The sequence below is a fragment of the Melanerpes formicivorus genome, unplaced genomic scaffold (assembly GCF_026170545.1).
Source record: "Melanerpes formicivorus ecotype bairdi unplaced genomic scaffold, bMelFor1.0.p_v2 SCAF_34, whole genome shotgun sequence".
Taxonomy (NCBI): Eukaryota; Metazoa; Chordata; class Aves; order Piciformes; family Picidae; genus Melanerpes; species Melanerpes formicivorus.
This window is the reverse complement of record NW_027142386.1, coordinates 2,520,882-2,537,821: the sequence shown is the minus strand read 5'-3', so window position 1 is coordinate 2,537,821 and position 16,940 is coordinate 2,520,882. Positions and strand designations below refer to the sequence as shown.

The following is a 16,940-nucleotide window of genomic DNA, read 5'->3' as shown; positions in this document are numbered from 1 at the left end:
TGCTTTTGATCTCTTCTTTCTGTGAACAAATAAATCTCTGGTGAAGCTGATACCTGTTACAGAGGCTATGACAGACCCAGGCCCTGGGCAAGCTTGGTGTGGGTCACCCCTTGTGCCAGGGGCTTGTGGGGCCACACAGCACACAGAATCTTGGTGTATTTGCTAAAACAGAAGCTCAGTGTTATGTTTGTAGAGGGAGCCTGTGCCAGGGAGCCTGTGCCACCAAATGGGTCCTGCTCCTTGTTCTGTCACAGCCTGTAACTGTGGCAGCTGGGGCTTAAGGACCCCACAGCAGGCAGGGGATGTGGTGGGTTTGGGGTGAGGAATGACTCTACTGACTGGGTCCCCTGCAGGAGACTTTGAGGGCTGAGAAGCTGGGGGGGCAGGTGGACTGGGACCAGGCTCTGACAGTGCTGTGGGGGCAGCAGGTGATTAAGGGGGGGATGTAGCAGCCTATCGTGCTGCCAGCACTGCCGCAAGCTTGTTCCTTCTCCGGCAGCAGGGTATGGACCCAGTGTGGCTGGGCTGTGGTGAAGGATCCCTCACACTACAGGGACATCACTGCCCCAGCCCCATCTTTCCTCAGCTGGGTCCAGCCTGGCTGAGCCCTGCAGCTTCCCCTGGGCCTCCCATTCAGCTCCCCTGGCTGAGACGTGCCCTGCCTCAGTTTGGTGGTTCTCAGTCCTGGGCTCACTGCCCTGCAGCTCCTCCCTGGCCCTGAGTTAGGCTTTGAGGACACAGCAGCCACCCACGCAGTGCTCCTGCAGTGAGGAAGGTACAGTGGAGCCACAGCAGCATCCCCAGTGCCTCACACTGTGGCAGGGCTGGGGGGCTGTGCCCAGTACCCCCAGGGAGCTGCAGGGTGTCTGGTTTGGCAGCTGCAGTGCCTGCCTGCTGCGACACAGGAAGCAGTGGAGGGAAGCAGAAGTGGTGTGCTGGGGCGGGGGTGCTGGGGGAGATCTTGGGCTGAACCCTCATTTCCTCTGCGTGGAGCTCACTGTGCACCTCGGAGCTGACAGGGCTTAGGCCGGGACAGAGCCAGTGGTGAGTGCCGTGTCCCCATCCTGCAGTTTGCCCTCCCTTTGCTGACCCCCAAATCCAGCAGCAGGTGGGCAGAGGGAGCGCCTGAGTCCCTGTCCTCTGTCTCCAAGCCCCCTGCTTGGGTGAGTGTCGCCCAGACACCATGGATGGGTTGGTCCTGGGGCTGAACACCAATCCAGGGTGGGTTGCTGAGGACGAACCTGAGGGAAGGAGGGAGCCTATCCCTGGGTGCTGACCCCACTCTGGGGTATTTCATGGCACTCTCCCCTCACTGCCAAAGTTTTTGCCAGGGCCAAGGGGAGCTGAGGCAGGTCCCATCCCCAGCACCCCCTTGTACCCTCCCCTGAGCACCATGTGGGCTCCTCGTGGCTCAGTAGGGCTCACACTGGCTCCAGAGGCAGGCCAGCTGCTGCTGTCCCACTGGGCTCTCTGCCAGGATAGAGGCCCCCAGACAGCCTTCCATGACAGGTCCTGTTCTCTGTGTCCCCCAGAGGGATTGGAATGGGGGCAGGGAGCGTTCCTCCTTTCCAGTTCCTTGGACCCCACAGTGTCTGAGCTCCAGGCTGGTGTTGCTTGCCCAAGGCCAGGGAGCAAGAGAGGTTCCCCATGCTGCTGTCACAGCTCTTGTCCTGCAGGCGTTGGGGGGCTTGTGGCTGGCTGCCGGTGGTCAGGTCCCAGCACTTCCCCTGGGAGGCCAAACCGCTGCCGGGCTCCGGCGGGGGGGTGTCCCAAAGCTGGTGAGCTAACACCGGTGGCTCTCTGGTGCCATCCTGCACGGAGCCACAGCAGCACCTGCCAGTGTCCTGTGGGGCACAGGCACCTGCCACCCGCTGACAGCTTGTCCCCTCCATGTCCCCAGGCAGGGCTCGCACAGGATGGGGGACTGGAGCATGCCCCTCAGCTCTCTGAGCGAGGAGGTGGTGGCTCGGCTCTGCGAGCTGCTGGATAACGCTGGGCGGGGCTGGCGGCGGCTGGCCGAGACGGCCGGGCTGGAGAAACGCTTCAAGTGCAGGTAGGGCGGGGGGGGTAGGGGGTGGCATCTCTTGAGGGGGCTGCCTCCAACTGGGAGACTAAATGCATGTGGGCGCAGCCCGCCATGGGCCGAGCCAGGGGTGTGTGTCCCCAGCCACCCATGGTGGACTCAGCCCAAGCTGGGGGCACTGCCAAGTCTCCTGGCAGGGCTCCCCATCCTCCCTGGGGGCACTTGGGGTGTCTTGCAGTGCAGAGGAGCTGGAGATGTGCTCGCTGAAAGTGCTGGAGCCCAAGGGCAGCCCCACGCAGTGCCTCCTGCAGCTCCTGGCCGAGCGTGACTGCAGCCTCAAATACCTGCTGGGCTGCCTGGAGAGGATGGGGCACACACAGGCCTGCCAGCTCCTCAGCAGTGCTGGTAGGGATGAACAGCAGGCTCCCATTAGGCCTGGAGAGGGACAGGGAGGGACATCAGCTCAGCATAAAGAAAGCAGGGGCAGGTGAGGAGCAGCTCTTCCTGCTGGCAGCAGAGCCCTAGGCAAGGAGGGATGTGATGGATGCAGTACACAGAGGTAGGATAGGAGGTGGTGTGATGGGAGGTGGGCAGTGGGATGTGGTGGGACAGGGTGAGCCAGATGAGATGAGACAGGACAGGCTTGGAGACGTTGCAGTGGGACAAGACAGCATGGAATAGGGTAAGGTGGGATGGGGCAGGACAAGATGGGATGGAGATGAGCAGAGTGGGGTTGGATAAGAGGGACCAGTATGAGATGGGGTGGGATGTGGGGTGGCACAGAGTGGTACAAGGTAGGATGGTCAGGAAGGTTGGGACAGAGGGATGGGATGGGATGGCATGGCATGGCATGGCATGGCATGGCATGAGAGAGGACAGGCTGTTGTGGGCAGGCATGGGATAGTGTATGATGGGATTGGATGTGATGGATGGTGCAAAGCAGGGGTCTCAACCAGTCCAGCCTGATCTCTCCTCTCCCACAGTCCAGGACATGATCCACATCACAGTGCAGCCAGAGTCACAGGTGGTGACAGAGGGGACACGAGTGTCCCTGACCTGCTGGGCAAGCGGCCCACCCGGGCTCGTGTACCAGTGGTTCTGTGGGAAGCAGGAGGTGAGGTTCTGCTGTGCCACATCGAGCAGGGCCCCAGGACTCTGTCCATGGCAAGGGCACCCAGATGGGTGGGAAGGAGCCCTCAATTCCATGGCCCTCTCCCATCTTGTAGGTGCCTGGAGCCACAGCCCCAGAGCTGGTGATTGACACAGCCACGCTGCTGGGCCAGCCTGAGTGGTACATCTGCAGGGTGAGCTGTGGGGCCACCTTTGCCTTCTCCAGGTGGGCCCACATCCAGGTGGAGAAGAGCAGCAGCCCTATGTCAGGTGGGTCCCAAGGGCTGGCATCCCTGGGCTGGCACCAGTGGGGCACTGCTTGCCCACTTGGGACTGGTGTGGGTCCCATAGAGCATCACTTGGCCTCTTGTGCCCTGGCTCAGCCACAAGGGCTTGCTGGGGTAGCAGTGCTCAAGGAGGAGATGAATGCCCTGTGTCCTGGCTTGTGCAACCTGTGGGTGCCAGGGCCTGTAAGGGAGGGACCTGGGGCCTGGGAGCAGCTGTGGCTGGGTGTTGAATTTGCTGCTCTGTCCCCTCCCCAGCCAGTGGTTACTGCCCCACCATGGCAGGGCTGCAGATCCTGCGGCAGCCTCAGCCGTGCCACCTGGCTGAAGGGGACACACTGGCACTGGAGTGCAGAGCCATTGGCAACCCACCCCCCCAGTACCAGTGGTTCAGGAACCGGTGCCCCGTGGAGGGTGCACAGGCACCCCGGCTCCAGGTACAGTGGGACCACTCGGCATGGTGTGGCTCAGCATGGCATGGCCTGGCATGGCATGGTTTGGCATGACATGGTACAGTATGCCATCCCAGATGCCTGCTGTGTCCCCCTGGCAGGTGAAGCTGGTGACAACAGCTGAGAGGGGCAGCTACTCCTGCCGTGTGTTCAACCTCTTCCACGAGGTGTGGAGCCAGGAAGTGGATGTGGAGATTGGTGAGGGCGCTGCACAAACCTCCATGGCTCACCACCCCATGTGGTCCTCCCTTGCCTGCCATGCTGGGGGGGCTCATGGGGCTCTCTGACCCCTTTGCTGCAGGCCCACGGCTCTTCGCCTCTGGAGGCTCCTGGCAGGAGGGGGATGGAGGTAGGTGGTGGCAGGGCAGGGCAGGCGAGTCCCTGCTGCTCTGCCTGCCGTGCTTCCCAGACGCCGAGGAGCTGCAGGGAGGTGTCCCTCTCTTTCCAGGCTCCCCAGAGTGCAGCAGCCCTGGCCAGCTGTATGGTAAGAGCCTGCCCAGCAGGGGTTGGTGCTCCCCTGAGGCTGTGACTGTCCCTAGTGTCACCACTGGTGCTTCAGGTGCAGCACACCAGGGAGAGTGAGCCAGAGAGGCAGGGATGCCACAGGGCACCTCAGTACCCAGGGATGCTGGGGGAAACCCTGTGGGATGAAGGTAGTGGTGGCAGCAGGAGCGTCTGGCTCTGTCCTCAGCGCCTCCCACTCCTGTCCCTGCAGCCACCGACAAAGTGGCCCTGCTGATTGGCAACATGCACTACCTGCACCACAAGCAGCTGCGGGCCCCCATGGTGGACGTGCATGCCCTCAGCGCCCTGCTCCGCCAGCTCGACTTCAAGGTGGTCTCCCTGCTGGACCTGCGCAAGGCGGAGATGCAGATGGCTGTCAACGAGTTCCTCCTGCTCCTCGACAAGGGAGTCTATGGTGTGCAGCGGCTGCTGAGGCAGCTCGAGCTGGAGCGGGAGCCGGGGAGTTGTGCTGCTGGGGTCTTGGAGAGCAGCTGGGCAAGAAGCAGGCGCTGGCAGCTCAAGGGATGCCAGCTGCTCTCCACCTCTCCTGCCAGGTCTGCTCTACTACGCCGGGCACGGTTATGAGAATTTTGGCAACAGCTTCATGGTGCCCATCGACGCACCCAGCTTCTACACCTCTGCCCACTGCCTGTGCGTGCAGCAGGTGCTGCAGAGCATGCAGCAGCGCCACACCAGCCTCAACATCTTCCTGCTCGACATGTGCCGCAAGAGGTGACCCAGCCCTGGCCACCACCTGCACTCCTTGCCACTTTGGGAGGTCCTGGCACTGGGGTGCCCATGGGTGCTGGTTTCTGGGGCAGCAGAGTAGAGATCCCTGAGGGCCCATCCATACCCTCTGACTTTGGATGCCCCAAAGCATCACAGCCCCAGCTGAGCCAGCAGGAGCCACAATGTGTGGGCAGAGGGACACAGGGAAGAGCCCAGGGTGCCTTGTGGTGAGTTCTGAGAGGGTGGCAGGTGCCAGGCTCTGCCCAGCAGCACTTCTCTTGCAGGAACCTCAACGACGACGTCATCCCGCAGGTGGAGGCGCTGCAGGTCACGGCCAATATCGTCTTCGGCTACGCCACGTGGGTGTCCTCCCTGCCACCCCCAGCATGGGCAGAGGGCACTCCTGCCTCAGGGCAGGGGCTCAGCCCAGTTCTCAAGTTTTCACACCTCTGCTCCCTGTGCTCAGTGCTGCTGGGCGAGCAGCAGCCCCCTCAGTCCCTCACAGGGCAGGGAGATGCCCATGGCACTGCTCAGCTTTCAGCAGCTCCTGCGGGGATGCAGCCTGGAAGCTTCCCAGGGCACAGGCATTTGAGCTAACGATGCTTTTGGCATTCGCCTGTGGCTCCCACCTCTCCCAGCATGGTTGATGGGAGCAGGTAGAGCCGTGGGTGCCTGGCTTTGGCTTCTGCATGGCTGTCAGCCCAGTGGGGCAGGCCAGTTCCCAGGGGAGTGACAGAGCCCAAGACAGAGCTGACCACTGCCTTGTCCCCACAGGTGTGCAGATGCTGAAGCTTATGAGCTGAGCCAGGGTGAGCTCTCCAATGGCATCTTTGTCACCTTCCTCAAGCGCTGGCTGCTGGAGGATGAGAAGATCACAGTGCTGCTGGACAAAGTGGCCGAGGGTAAGCAGGGATCCTGCAGCAAGGGACAGTGACCCCCTTGGCAGCCCCCATCAACCCCTCCGTGCCCCCTGCAGACATGGGCACGCTGGAGATCACGCGAGGCCGTCAGGCACTGGAGCTCCGCAGCAACCTGTCGGAGAGACGAGCGCTGACAGACCCCATCCAGCCCCTGGGCCAGGATGAGTCATCTGCCAGGAACCTGCAGTGGGCCAAGGCTCATGGTGAGAGTCCAGCATGGCCACCCTGCCCAGAGCTGGCAGGGAGGGGGAAGTGCCGAGCCACAGGGAGAGGTGGCAGGCAGCGCATGCTGTGTTTCTCCCACACTGGAGGAGAGTAATCACCAGCACAGAGCTGCCAGCCTGTCAGGAGCATCAAGCTGGCATTCATGCCAGGGTGATCCCAGCCCATGGTGCAGCTCCAGCCCAAGCACCAGCCCTGTGCTCTCTGTGCCCTCCCAGTGCTGCCGCAGAGCCAGCACCTGCGCTTTGAGTGCGGCGTGCACGTGCAGCTTGGCTTCGCCGCAGAGTTCTCCAACATCCTCATCATCTACACTCGTGTGGTGGCCACCCCCAGGGACATCGCCAGGTGCGAGGCCAGGCTCACAGACATGCCCCAGGTGGGAGAGTGTTGTTGCAGCCTGTGCCCTGACCATGCCAGGGAATGGGTGGGGATGCTCGTGGTGGCTTTCATGGCTGGATGCTGTCTGTGGCAGGAGCTGGATGTGGACCTGAAGTGCACCAACAAGGAGAATGCGGAGGAGGTGGGCAGCCCTCTGGCACCCACCTGGAGCCTTGGCTGCCCCTCCTGCTGCCTCTACAGCCGGCTCTGTGGCTTGCAGAAGTTGCGGGTAAGAGCTGCGCTGGGTGGCGGGGCACAGCGCGGGCACAGCCCAGGACGGTTGCCCATGCTGCTGGTGTCCTTGCAGCAGGAGCTGGCCTTCACCGTCTGCCTGCAGTATCGCTACCATGGCATGGATGACTTCATGGAGGAGAGGCAAAAGGTGAATGTGGGGAAGCCTCTCATCGCAAAGCTCAATCTGCAGCTGGCAGCCTCCTCATCGCCGCCTGGCAGCCCACTCTCCACCTCTCCCCTGGGAAGCTGGGGGGTAACGAGTAGCTCCTGGGTCAACACTCCCGAGGAGAACCTGACCCCTGAGGTCCCCAGCTCCCACACCCTGTAGAGGAACAGCACAGCCCCCACCTTGTCACTGCAGTCCCCTGGGGCCAAGTCTATCCTGCCAGGGGCCCAGAGGTTGGATGTGACAAAGATGACATTTGCAGGGGTGGGCACCAGGAGGGGGTGAGCTCCATCCTGCCAGGGGTTTTTGGGCTGGGACCCTTGGCACAGGGGACTGCAGCTCAGTGCTGCCCCATGTACACAGCATTGCCATTGCAGGTACAGAGATTACTAGGCCCATGTTCCCTGGCACAGAACTGCCAGCCTCACATGCCTTGGCATGGCAGTGCTAGCCCCATACACCAGGACAGTGCCACCACCATGTGCCCAGGACACTGATAGCTCCATAACTCTGGACAGTGACAGACCTATAAACAGGGCACTGCCAGCCCCATATCTCCTAGCATGGCAGTGCCAGCCCTGTATCCCAAGTTGGTGCCAGTGCCACATGCCAGGACACTGCCTGGAAGCCTGGGGGGCAGAGTGCCCAGACCCCACAGCTCAGCTGGCACGAGGCGTCATGCTGGGGCAGGGTTGAGCTTGTTCAGGCCTAGGAGAAATAGAGAGAAATAAGCAGATTAGGGGGAAAATCCCGCGGGAGGAGATTAGAGGGGGTGGGAGTTGGAGGGCTCCTGCTCCACCACCAGGCTGGGAGAACTCCTTGGTTTCCCCCAGAAGCACCCAGTCCTCCCAGTACCACCCCAGGTGCAGGACTGTGCCAGCCCCGCCTGGGCAGCGAGCGGTTTCAGAAGAGGCCTGGGGTCTGGGGAGGAAAGCTTCCCGTTTCTGGGAGCTGACCTCAAAGCAGAGCCCTACATGGCGACAGCCGCAGCTGATGTGTGCTCCACCGGCTCTCGGCTGGGGCAAGCGGAGAGGGCAGGGCGGGAGGTTGAGCGCTGCTGCGGCTTTTCTGCAGGGCAGGGAGGGGTTCGGGGCAGAGAGGCTGTCGTCTGGCTGCTCCACGCAGGGCGCAGCCCCAGGACACCCGCGGGGAGAAGAACCAATCGATCCTTCTGGCGGGGGTACCCCGGCACCCCCTTCGCGGTGCCCTGGGCCGTGCCAGTGCCACCCCATGCAAATCAGACCATTTCAATAATTTGCCGCCCCCCCCCCCCCCCTCCCGACCCAGGAGCCGCATCCGCTGCCCGGGGCCTCTCCGAGGCGGTTGCGGGGCTGGGGGCGGGGGCAGCCCCCTCGCCCCAATTAGGCTCCGATCAAACAGGTCGGGGGGTGCCAAGCCTCCCGCTCCCGGCTTTTGTTGGCGCTCGGGAGGACGGGGGGTGCCCCGGGCTGGCGCCAGCCCCGGCGGTTGTGTCATGCGAACGGCGCAGCCCCATTGAGCGGCGCCCCCCCGCCCCGAGCCCCATTACTTCCGCGGCCCTTGCTGCTTTATCTGACCGCTGCACGCCTCGGCCCCGGCCCATTAGCCGGGCTGGACAGCCGGGGGAGCATCGATTATGCGTTTAACGAGTTGTTAAAGGTTTAATTGTCACTAACGAAGCAGACGAGCAGCAGCAGCCGGGAGACGGGGGACAAGGGGAAGGGTCTCGCTGGGGTCAGTGCCTCGCCCGGCCCAGCGGCATCCCGGCAGGTCCCGCCCGACCCCTGGGGCTATAGGCACGGCAGCGCCTGGCCCCGCGGCTGTGGGGCTGCGCTGAGACCTCGAGGGGAGCGGCGGTACGGGCCCGGCCGGGCATGTGCGGGGCCGTGGGGACGTGGTGGGGCCGGGGTGCCCCCGCCGTGCCTAGGGTGGTGGCTGTCGGGTCCGAAGCAGGGAGATCTCACTTTGGTGGGGGAAAGTCTGCACTGCCTGGGCTTCCCCAGGGGCCTGGGGCACACAAGGGCACCCCAGGAACTTGGGGCAGATGAGGGAGTCCTTGCTGCTGAGCCTCTGTGCCTCACTGTCCCAGCTGTGCATCAGCACCCCGAAGCCCCCGTGGGCTCAGCCATCTCCACCAGGCTCTGCTGACCAGGGCCACCACTGTGGGGATGCAGGTGACACTGGCCCTGCCTCGAGCCGGTAGGTGTGCAGGGTTCCCCTGGAGTGCAGAGCTGCTCTGGGCACCCCCGGGGACATAGCACCTTGCCACCACCACCACCACCCCACTCCCACCTGTCAGGAATCACTGTCCCCCTGCTGCGAGGACCCCAGGACACCCACCTGGATCCTCCCTTGCGCCACCCCCAGCCAGGGGCTGCAGGGATCCTCATAGCACAATTCTGGCAGCTTTGTGCCACCAACATGTGGCCAGGCGGCCACCACTGGGCAGCAATTAGGGCAGGCAGGCGGCAGGCACAGCCCTTGGGGATGGCCAAGCAGATGCTACTGAGGACATTTGTGCAGAACAAAGCTGGGCCCAGTCCTCAGCCACGGCTGGATCAGGTCGCTTGTGCCAGGATCCAGCCCCACACACAACATCCTCTTGGAAAGCTCCTTCCTGGCAAAGCCTTGGCAGCCTCAGACAGCAGGCAGGGCCCTGGCAGCACCCACGTCCAGCAGCACCCGACTCCATCAGGCAGAAGCCATTCAGCTTATCTCTTTACTCACAATACAACTGTCTCCTCGGGACTGGCACAACCAGTGTCATGCCCCAGTGCAGCTAAAAAACGTCCCCCCAGGTCCTCCCTATGAAACTAGAGCTTTTCTGTTCAGTTTTGTTCAAATCTGCAGCATTAAAAAACAAAACAAAACAAAACAAAACAACCAAAAAAAATAAAAAAGAAAAAAAAAGGAGAGGGAAAGGGCCTGGGGAAAGGAGGTGTCCCACCAGGAGCAGTGGGTGACCCAGCGGCAGGGTGGGATGCCCAAGCCGTGGTCAGATCCTCAGCCCGGGCCGGTGCCTCGGCAAGGCAGAGGGGCTGTGAGTGACTGCCCTGTGGTGGGGTCCCACCAGCGCCTTGTCTCCCTCCCCTGCCAGCCACAGCACTGCCTTGGCAGAAGGAAGATGCAGCCTGGCATCCCTGCCCTGTGCCTGCTTTGATCCTACTGAGCACCCCGCCTTCACCCCCTCACCCACCCCAGGGCCGAACCGGTGCCGGGAGCAGGAGGCAGGGACCCGCGGGGCTGGAGGGGAGCGTTCATCAAATGGGCTGCCAGGTCTTGTCAATGGTCTGAATGTGCTCCTTGGCTTTCATGCGAAGCGAGGCGATGCTGGAGCTCCTCTGGTCCACCTCCTCCAGCGGGTACTTGTCCACAAAGGTGGTGCCACACTGGTAGGGCGTGGGGGCTATGGGCTGCATGCCCTGTGCCATTGGTGGGGGGGTGTTGAGGAAGGAGTGCCCTCCGTACGGGGGCTGCAGGGCCTGGGGGGCTCCCATGAAGCCAGGGATGCTGTGGACCGTGGTGGCGCTGGAGATGGGGGATGTCAGCCATGGATCCAGTGGGAGGGAGTTGCTCATGGGCCCCACGTTGGGTGTCATGGGAGGCCGGTTGAAGGAGAGCACAGGGGTGTCATGGAGCTTCATGGAGCTGGCCTCCATCTTCTCCTGCCGCCTCCACTTGGCTCGTCGGTTCTGGAACCAGACCTGCGAGGAGAGATCCAGGGTGAGCCCCACCGTGCCCAGCAGATCCCTCTCAGGGTGCCCCACGTGCTGTATCCCATGTGGGGTGCCCCACACAGAGTACTCCGAGTGGGGTGCTCTGCATGGGGAATAGTGTCTGGTTCAGGGTGCCCTGTGTGTCGGGTCCCACGTGGGGTGCCCCACAGGGCTCCAGCAATGCCAGCACACCATGCACCTTTGCCAAACCTTTCCCACAAACACCAGAGACTGAAGAGCACCTCCAAGGTATGGAAAGCTGCTCCACAGCCCTGCAAACACCCCTCCAGTCCTCAGGATAACATTATCTGACCCTTGGTAGAGACATTTAGAAGCCAAACTGCCACAGTTGCACCAAAATCCAGCAGGAATGAGAGGTACCAAAGCTAAGGCCAGCAGTGACATCTCACCCTGTGAGAGCTGCTCACTAGAGAGCTGGTCCCCATGTCCCCAGAGCACCCAGCAGCACAGGGCACAAGCCAGCTGCTGTGCAGCGCAAAGGGGGAGTAAGGATGAACACCTGAGCTGTGGAGGGGATGTGTCCTATGGGCTGGCCATGGGTGTTGGTGGACACTGGACCACAATGGTGCAAAACTTCCTGTCCAAAGACAAGGAATGAAACCACTGAAGGGTCCTGTGAGGAGCTACTGAGAGAACTGGGGTTGCTCAGTGTGGAGAAAAGGAGCCTCAGGGAAAACCTTCTCAGATTCTACATCTCCTTGAAAGGAGGTTGGAGTGAAATGGGATTGGTCCCATCTCCCAGGGGACAAGAGTTAGAATGAGACAAAATAGCCCCAAGTTGCACCAGGTTGGAGATGAGCAACAATTTCTTTCTTGAAAGGATTGTCAAGTCCTGGGCCAGGCTGCATAGGGCAGTGGTGGAGTTCCCAGCCCTGGAGGGATCTGTAGTTGTGGTGCTGGAGGAGATGGTTTAGTGGTGACCTGGCAGTGCTGGGTTGGATTGGACTCGATGGTCTTTCCCAACCTGAATGATTCTGTGGCTCTCTGAAACTGGTTGCTGCTCAGAGATAGGAAAGAGGTCCCTGTAGTCTGGGCCTCCCCAGAAGAAGGCTGAGTTGTCTTGGGCTGGAGCAGAGGCCTGGGGAACTCAGCCCCTTTGTAAGGGGATTATTGCTTTGCTTAGCTGTGGGTTTGTCACTTCTTCAACATCCTGAAGAAGATCTTTTCCCTCCCCAATCTCACCACATCAGTGTTAGGGGCAGTGGGAAGCAGATTGGTGGCCCCCAGGCTCTTCCCTAGGTTTTCCCCACAGAGCTTTCTAATTCAGCCCAGGGAATGAAACCTTCTCAGCTCTGCCAACCCCCTGGAACTGCCCCAGTCTGACAAGCCTGAAGTCCTCACAGCCATAAGCATCTTGTGCTCTTCTGACTCTAAAGATCTGTAATCACAAGTGGCTGAGGTTTGGATTCTTTCCCATGGGATCAGCTGGAGGGATGGGAGCAGGCACCACTAGGAAGGGAAAGACATCTCTGGAAACCATCTCCCTCCCAAATGGAGCCCCTGCCACATGGGGGGAACTAGGACCTCATGGGGCAGAAAGGCTCAGTCCCTAAATCCCTTCTCTGCTCGTGGGAGGAGCTGGCTCTGTCTGGATGCTGCTTTCGTTTGGAGCAGCGGGGAGGCTGAGGCAGGGAGCAAGGCAGCAGTGGTGGAGCTGAGAGCAGCGCAAAGTTCTGCAGCGCTGGCATGGACCCTCCGCCACTGCCCGGGGGGCAGAGCCGGCGTGCCGGGTCCGGCAGGCAGCCTACCTGCACGCGGACCTCCGGCAGGTTGACCTTCATGGCCAGCTCCTCGCGGCTGTAGACGTCAGGGTAGTGAGACTTCTCAAAGGCGCGCTCCAGCTCGTGCAGCTGGTAGGTGGTGAAGGTGGTGCGGTTCCTGCGGTGCTTCTTCTTGGGCTGCTCCTCCTCAGTGGCAGCTGCTGGGGTGCCCTCACCATCCCCCGGCTTCCGCAGCTCACCCAGGTCCCCCTCACACTTATTCAGGAACATGGTGACGCCTGCAGGGGCACCGCGGGGGTTAGCTGGGCTGTGGGGACAGTGGCCCTGGGCGGCCCCAGGCCGGGGCTGGGTGGATGAGGGAGGGATGGACAGGAGGATGGGAGAGCTCCAGGAACAGGTTATGCAAAGTTGTAATCCTCTCTGCTGCTGCAGCCTTATCCTGGGCCACAGCGTGCCTGGGACTGACCTGTGGTCCTGGGGACAGCTGCCATGGGCACCCTGCTGCTGGACTCCACTGTGGGATGCCACCAGCCAACTGCACCCACCCAAAGCTGCCAGGCAAATGTCACCCGAAGTTGGGGATCCTATGAAACCAACAGCCAGCCTGTCCTACCCCCTGCCCTGGCATGGAAGGGACTGACCCCATGTCAGCTTCCTCCTGCCAGCCCATCTCCTCTCCTCCAGCCACTCCGCTCCATGGGCTACAAGTCCAGCCCTGAGCCAGTGGGCAGCCTAATGTTGGTCCTCAGTCATGGCTGGAGAGTCCTAGCAGCACCCCCTGGCCCATAGGCCCTTTTCCTGCACTCTTACACAGCAATTTCAACCCTTGCAATGTTTCATCTTTAAGCTTTTTATCCAGTATCTGAAATCTTCCTGCAGTATTTGCTGGGGATTAAAGGATCCTTTTCCAGTGGGAGGATGCAGGCAGACGAGGAAATGGGGCAGGAAGCCACAATCCTGGGGGCACTTCTGCCAATGGGAAGGTGCTGCACTGCCCAGCCCTGCCAGCAGAAACTCACCCAGGTGGGTGTGGGGAGGGAAAGGAACAGTGATGAATTCCAGGAGGGATGAAATGGGGGTCCCAAGCAGGAGCATGCAGGGCTGTGCCAGATGGTGCTCAGACTGTGCATGTGCCAGGTGCCTGCACAGGGAGTGCCCAGGCAGGCAGCGGGCAGCACAAGTACGAGCAGCAGGGTGCAGCAGGTGTGTGCCTGTGTGGGCACAGGGATGTGTGCAGTGTGCAGCTGTCCCTGCAGGCAGGGACGGGGTGCTCAGGGTGCTCAGGGTTGCCAGGGTGCTCAGGGTGCCCTGGTGGCGTGCAGCAAAGGTGTGGTGTGTGCTGAGCACAGGGTGGAGGGTGTGGAGGTCCGTGCGGTGTGGGTGCAGCTCTGCAGGGCAGTTTGTGACACGTGCCTGCTGCGTGCAGTGTGGGTGCAGTGCCCAGGGCGCAGTGTCCGTGCTGCATATACACAGGATATGTGTGTGGAGTGCGTCTGCAGTGTGCAGTGTGCACAGCTCAGTGCAGGGTGTGGGCACAATGTGAATCCATGCCAGCAGCTGTGAGCACACAGTGGGCGCAGTGCCCTCACCGTGCACGTGCTGCCTTTGTGTGCAGTGCATGCACTGCATGCAGTGGAGGTGCTTGTTTCTTGTGCAGCACACTGCATGAGGGGGCACAGCATGTGCAGTGTCTGTGCATGCAGCATGGGTGCCCAGTCCCTGCCAGTGCTGGCACCTCTGCGTCATGCTTGGGCATGCGCCATGTGCAGGACAGCGGGCACAGCACGCACAGCACAAGCAGTGCATGCCCAGGAGCCATGTGTGCAGTGCAGTGTGCGCAGTGCAGTGTGTGCAGGGTATCTTTCATGCAGCACAGTGTGTGCAGTGCAGGCTCAGGGGCTCTGTGCAATGTGTGCAGTCCACATGCAGGTATGCAGTGTGTGTGTGGTGCCAGCATGTGTGGTGCCAGCATGTGTGGTGCCAGCATGTGTGCCTTTGGGAGTTGCTGCCCCCTGGGATGTGCTGCTGCCCCTCACCGTCTGTGCTGCAGCCCCAGGGGCTCTGGCTGGCTCTAAGTCTGGCCCTGTGGCTGCAAGGGGACTGCAATTTTGGGGTGCCCCAGGGGGTGTCACAAGCCAGGGCAGAGGTATTGGATGCTGAAGCATGGGGTACCCTGAGGCAGGGGTGAATGGGTGATGGGGGGAGCAGGGGCCCTGTTGTCACTGTGGGAGCAGTGCAGTGTGTCCCTGGGACATGGGGAGGGGGTGGGGTCCCCTGCTGCCATCTCACTCTCACTCACCTGCTTCTCATTTGCGCAGCTCTGCACCTGCAAGGAGAGGGGAGAGGGGGTGAGCACCCAGAGCACCCCGAGCCCTTGCCTGGGCCATCGACCCCCTGGGTGTCCCAGCACCACTTCAGGGCCCCTAGCTGCCCCAGGGGAATGTCCCACAGCCCCACAGAGCAATGGGGATAGCTGGGGCTGGAGGGTGGGAATCAGGGAAAACTGGGGAATGGGAACAGGTGAGATGGGCACTGGGGGGCACAGGCAAGACAGGCTGCTGGGGTGGGGCTGGGAAGAGGGAGGAGAGAAGATGTGGGGCAATGGAGCATGACAGGGACAAGGTGTGGTGATGGAGGTCAGGGCCAGGGCTGAAGGTAGCCTCCATCGTCCTCCCACTCTGACCCCATCTGAAAGCAAAGGAGGCTAAAAACTGCTGGGAAGCAGAGGAAACCCTGCCATGGGAGCAGGCGTGAGGCAAAGAACAGCAAAGTAACCATCAGGTGGGACCTGGAGCAGGACAGCAGCATCAGACCCTGCGGGATGGGGGTGGGGTGAGACCCTACCCATTTCTGCCTCAGCCTGGCCATGGGCATGGATGTCCCTGGGCATGGAAGAGGGGACCCCAGCACGGGTGGGCTGCAGTATGTTGGCACTGGCCACCCCATATGACAACCCCATAGTCCTCGTCTGCCAGAGCCGCCCCAGGGATCGCAGAGCCTTCGCTCCCGGCATTTTGGGAATGTTGCCTGGAAGGGGCAGCGCCGAGCGAGCACCGCGGGCAGTCCCCTCCCTGCTGCCCTCGGACATTTTTCTGTGGCCGCTGTCATCCCGGCAGCAATTTGGGGGTTTAAGCCCTTCAGCTTTAAAGTTGTGCTGGGAACCACAAGGACCTGAAGGCTCGGGAGAGTTCCCGTCCCCCCGTCCGTCCGTCCCCCCCCCCCCCATTCTCCCTCCTTCCCCATCTACTCCACTTCCAGACCAGTGGTTTTCCTGCAGGGGCTGTCAGCCAGTGGGGGAGGGGGGCTGCTGGTAAAGACACCCGAAAAGGCAGCAGAACGGGCCTCGAGCTCTGGTTGAAGTGGGGGGAAAAATATCAGTACGCTGGTGCCAGAAAGCAGCAGAGCAGCAGTGAGGACAAGTAGCCTCCCCCAGCAGCGGAGGACGAGGGGGCGACAGCCAGGGGCCAGCCCCGGCTTTGGCTGCGTCCCATTTTTTTACTTCTGAAGTCCCTCCGGGTGCCAGGATTTGGCCCCCTGGGCTCGGCCCCCCGGCTCGGGCTGTTGGCAGTGGCTGGTGCGGGCGGTGGGGAGCGTGGGGGGCTCCTGCCCTCCCTCCCCAGGTGTAAATCACAGCAAGTGACGCTGGTGGGTGCCCGGCGCCTGGCACCCGCCGCCCGCTCCCAAGGCCCCGGAAAAGGGTGCCAGCCCCGGCCCTGGCCCCAGGCACGCCCTGGGCATACCCGCTCCCTTTTTCAGCGTCTTCCCCCAGTGCTTCCTCCCGAAGTGGAATAAAACGGCGTTACCTGCTGGGCACAACTCGGCTTTTCCAGGAGTATTTAACTTTGCCGGTCCCTCCTGGGAACCAAACAAGCGGCTCAAGCTCACCAATCTCGCAGCTTTGGCAGCCAAAGTTGCCTCTAGTCTTCTTATTTGTCACAGAACCGCCGTGCTAAGGCTCGGGAGAATCTTTATTTAGTGTTGCAGATGTCACCAAGGCACCGCAGATTGGAAATGAGTCCAAAGGATTAAGACAAGGTTATTAATTGGAGGCCTTCCCCTTTAAGAATGATTGACAGTTACTTTCTGGACAAGTAATTGCTCTAAATGTCCCCCCAGCACGGGTCCGGGGGGGTGGCGGCGGACAAAGCCCCGAACTGCCTTCCCCACTCAGATTGTCTCCCCACAAAGGCGTCCTGCTGGAGTTTGCCTTGTAATCCCCTCATTACGGGCGAGGAAAAAGAATTAGAAACAGGGGGAGTGGAGAAGAAAGGCCGGGGCCGTGGGGGGGAGGGAGGAGGATTTCCTTCAGCTACGAAGGCTCTGCTCTGGGGCTGGGGTCCAGGGCAGGCACCCCAAGCCCCGGTGGGATGAAGATGCTGCAGTGGGTGTCATCACTGCCGGATGGGGATGTGAGCCTGGGGGTGGCCTCGGTGACGGCGTGTGTGGCCCTGTGGGCTTCAGGGGATGCAGAGCCCTGCCTG

At 61.7% G+C, this 16,940-nt stretch overlaps 2 protein-coding genes across 5 annotated transcripts; one reads left to right on the top strand and one right to left on the bottom strand.

Moving 5' to 3' along the window:
• The first annotated feature begins 970 nt into the window (after positions 1–970).
• On the top strand, positions 971–9,302 carry LOC137450166 (mucosa-associated lymphoid tissue lymphoma translocation protein 1-like). 4 transcript variants are annotated; one of them, XM_068156416.1, is made up of 17 exons: positions 971–1,044; positions 1,901–2,053; positions 2,262–2,428; positions 3,007–3,137; positions 3,250–3,403; positions 3,676–3,854; positions 3,971–4,067; positions 4,171–4,218; positions 4,318–4,353; positions 4,585–4,788; positions 4,928–5,105; positions 5,387–5,461; positions 5,877–6,004; positions 6,079–6,225; positions 6,463–6,620; positions 6,717–6,851; positions 6,930–9,302. In XM_068156416.1, exons 2-17 carry the CDS (start codon positions 1,917–1,919, stop codon positions 7,182–7,184), a joined length of 2,229 nt encoding a protein of 742 aa, XP_068012517.1. In that variant the 5' UTR covers positions 971–1,044; positions 1,901–1,916; the 3' UTR covers positions 7,185–9,302. The 4 variants fall into 4 exon arrangements, with proteins under 4 accessions (XP_068012517.1, XP_068012516.1, XP_068012515.1 ...); XM_068156415.1 differs by lacking the exons at positions 971–1,044; positions 1,901–2,053 and having other exon boundaries at positions 2,113–2,428; positions 6,933–9,302; XM_068156414.1 differs by lacking the exons at positions 971–1,044; positions 1,901–2,053 and having other exon boundaries at positions 2,113–2,428.
• Positions 9,303–10,260: 958 nt separating this feature from the next.
• RAX2 (retina and anterior neural fold homeobox 2) lies at positions 10,261–16,479 on the bottom strand. The gene is made up of 4 exons (XM_068156418.1): positions 16,263–16,479; positions 14,759–14,785; positions 12,487–12,737; positions 10,261–10,705 (listed from the first exon to the last, which is right to left on the bottom strand). The coding sequence occupies exons 3-4, from the start codon at positions 12,727–12,729 to the stop codon at positions 10,262–10,264; spliced, it is 687 nt and encodes a 228-aa protein (XP_068012519.1). The 5' UTR covers positions 12,730–12,737; positions 14,759–14,785; positions 16,263–16,479; the 3' UTR covers position 10,261.
• Between the last annotated feature and the right edge of the window lie 461 nt (positions 16,480–16,940).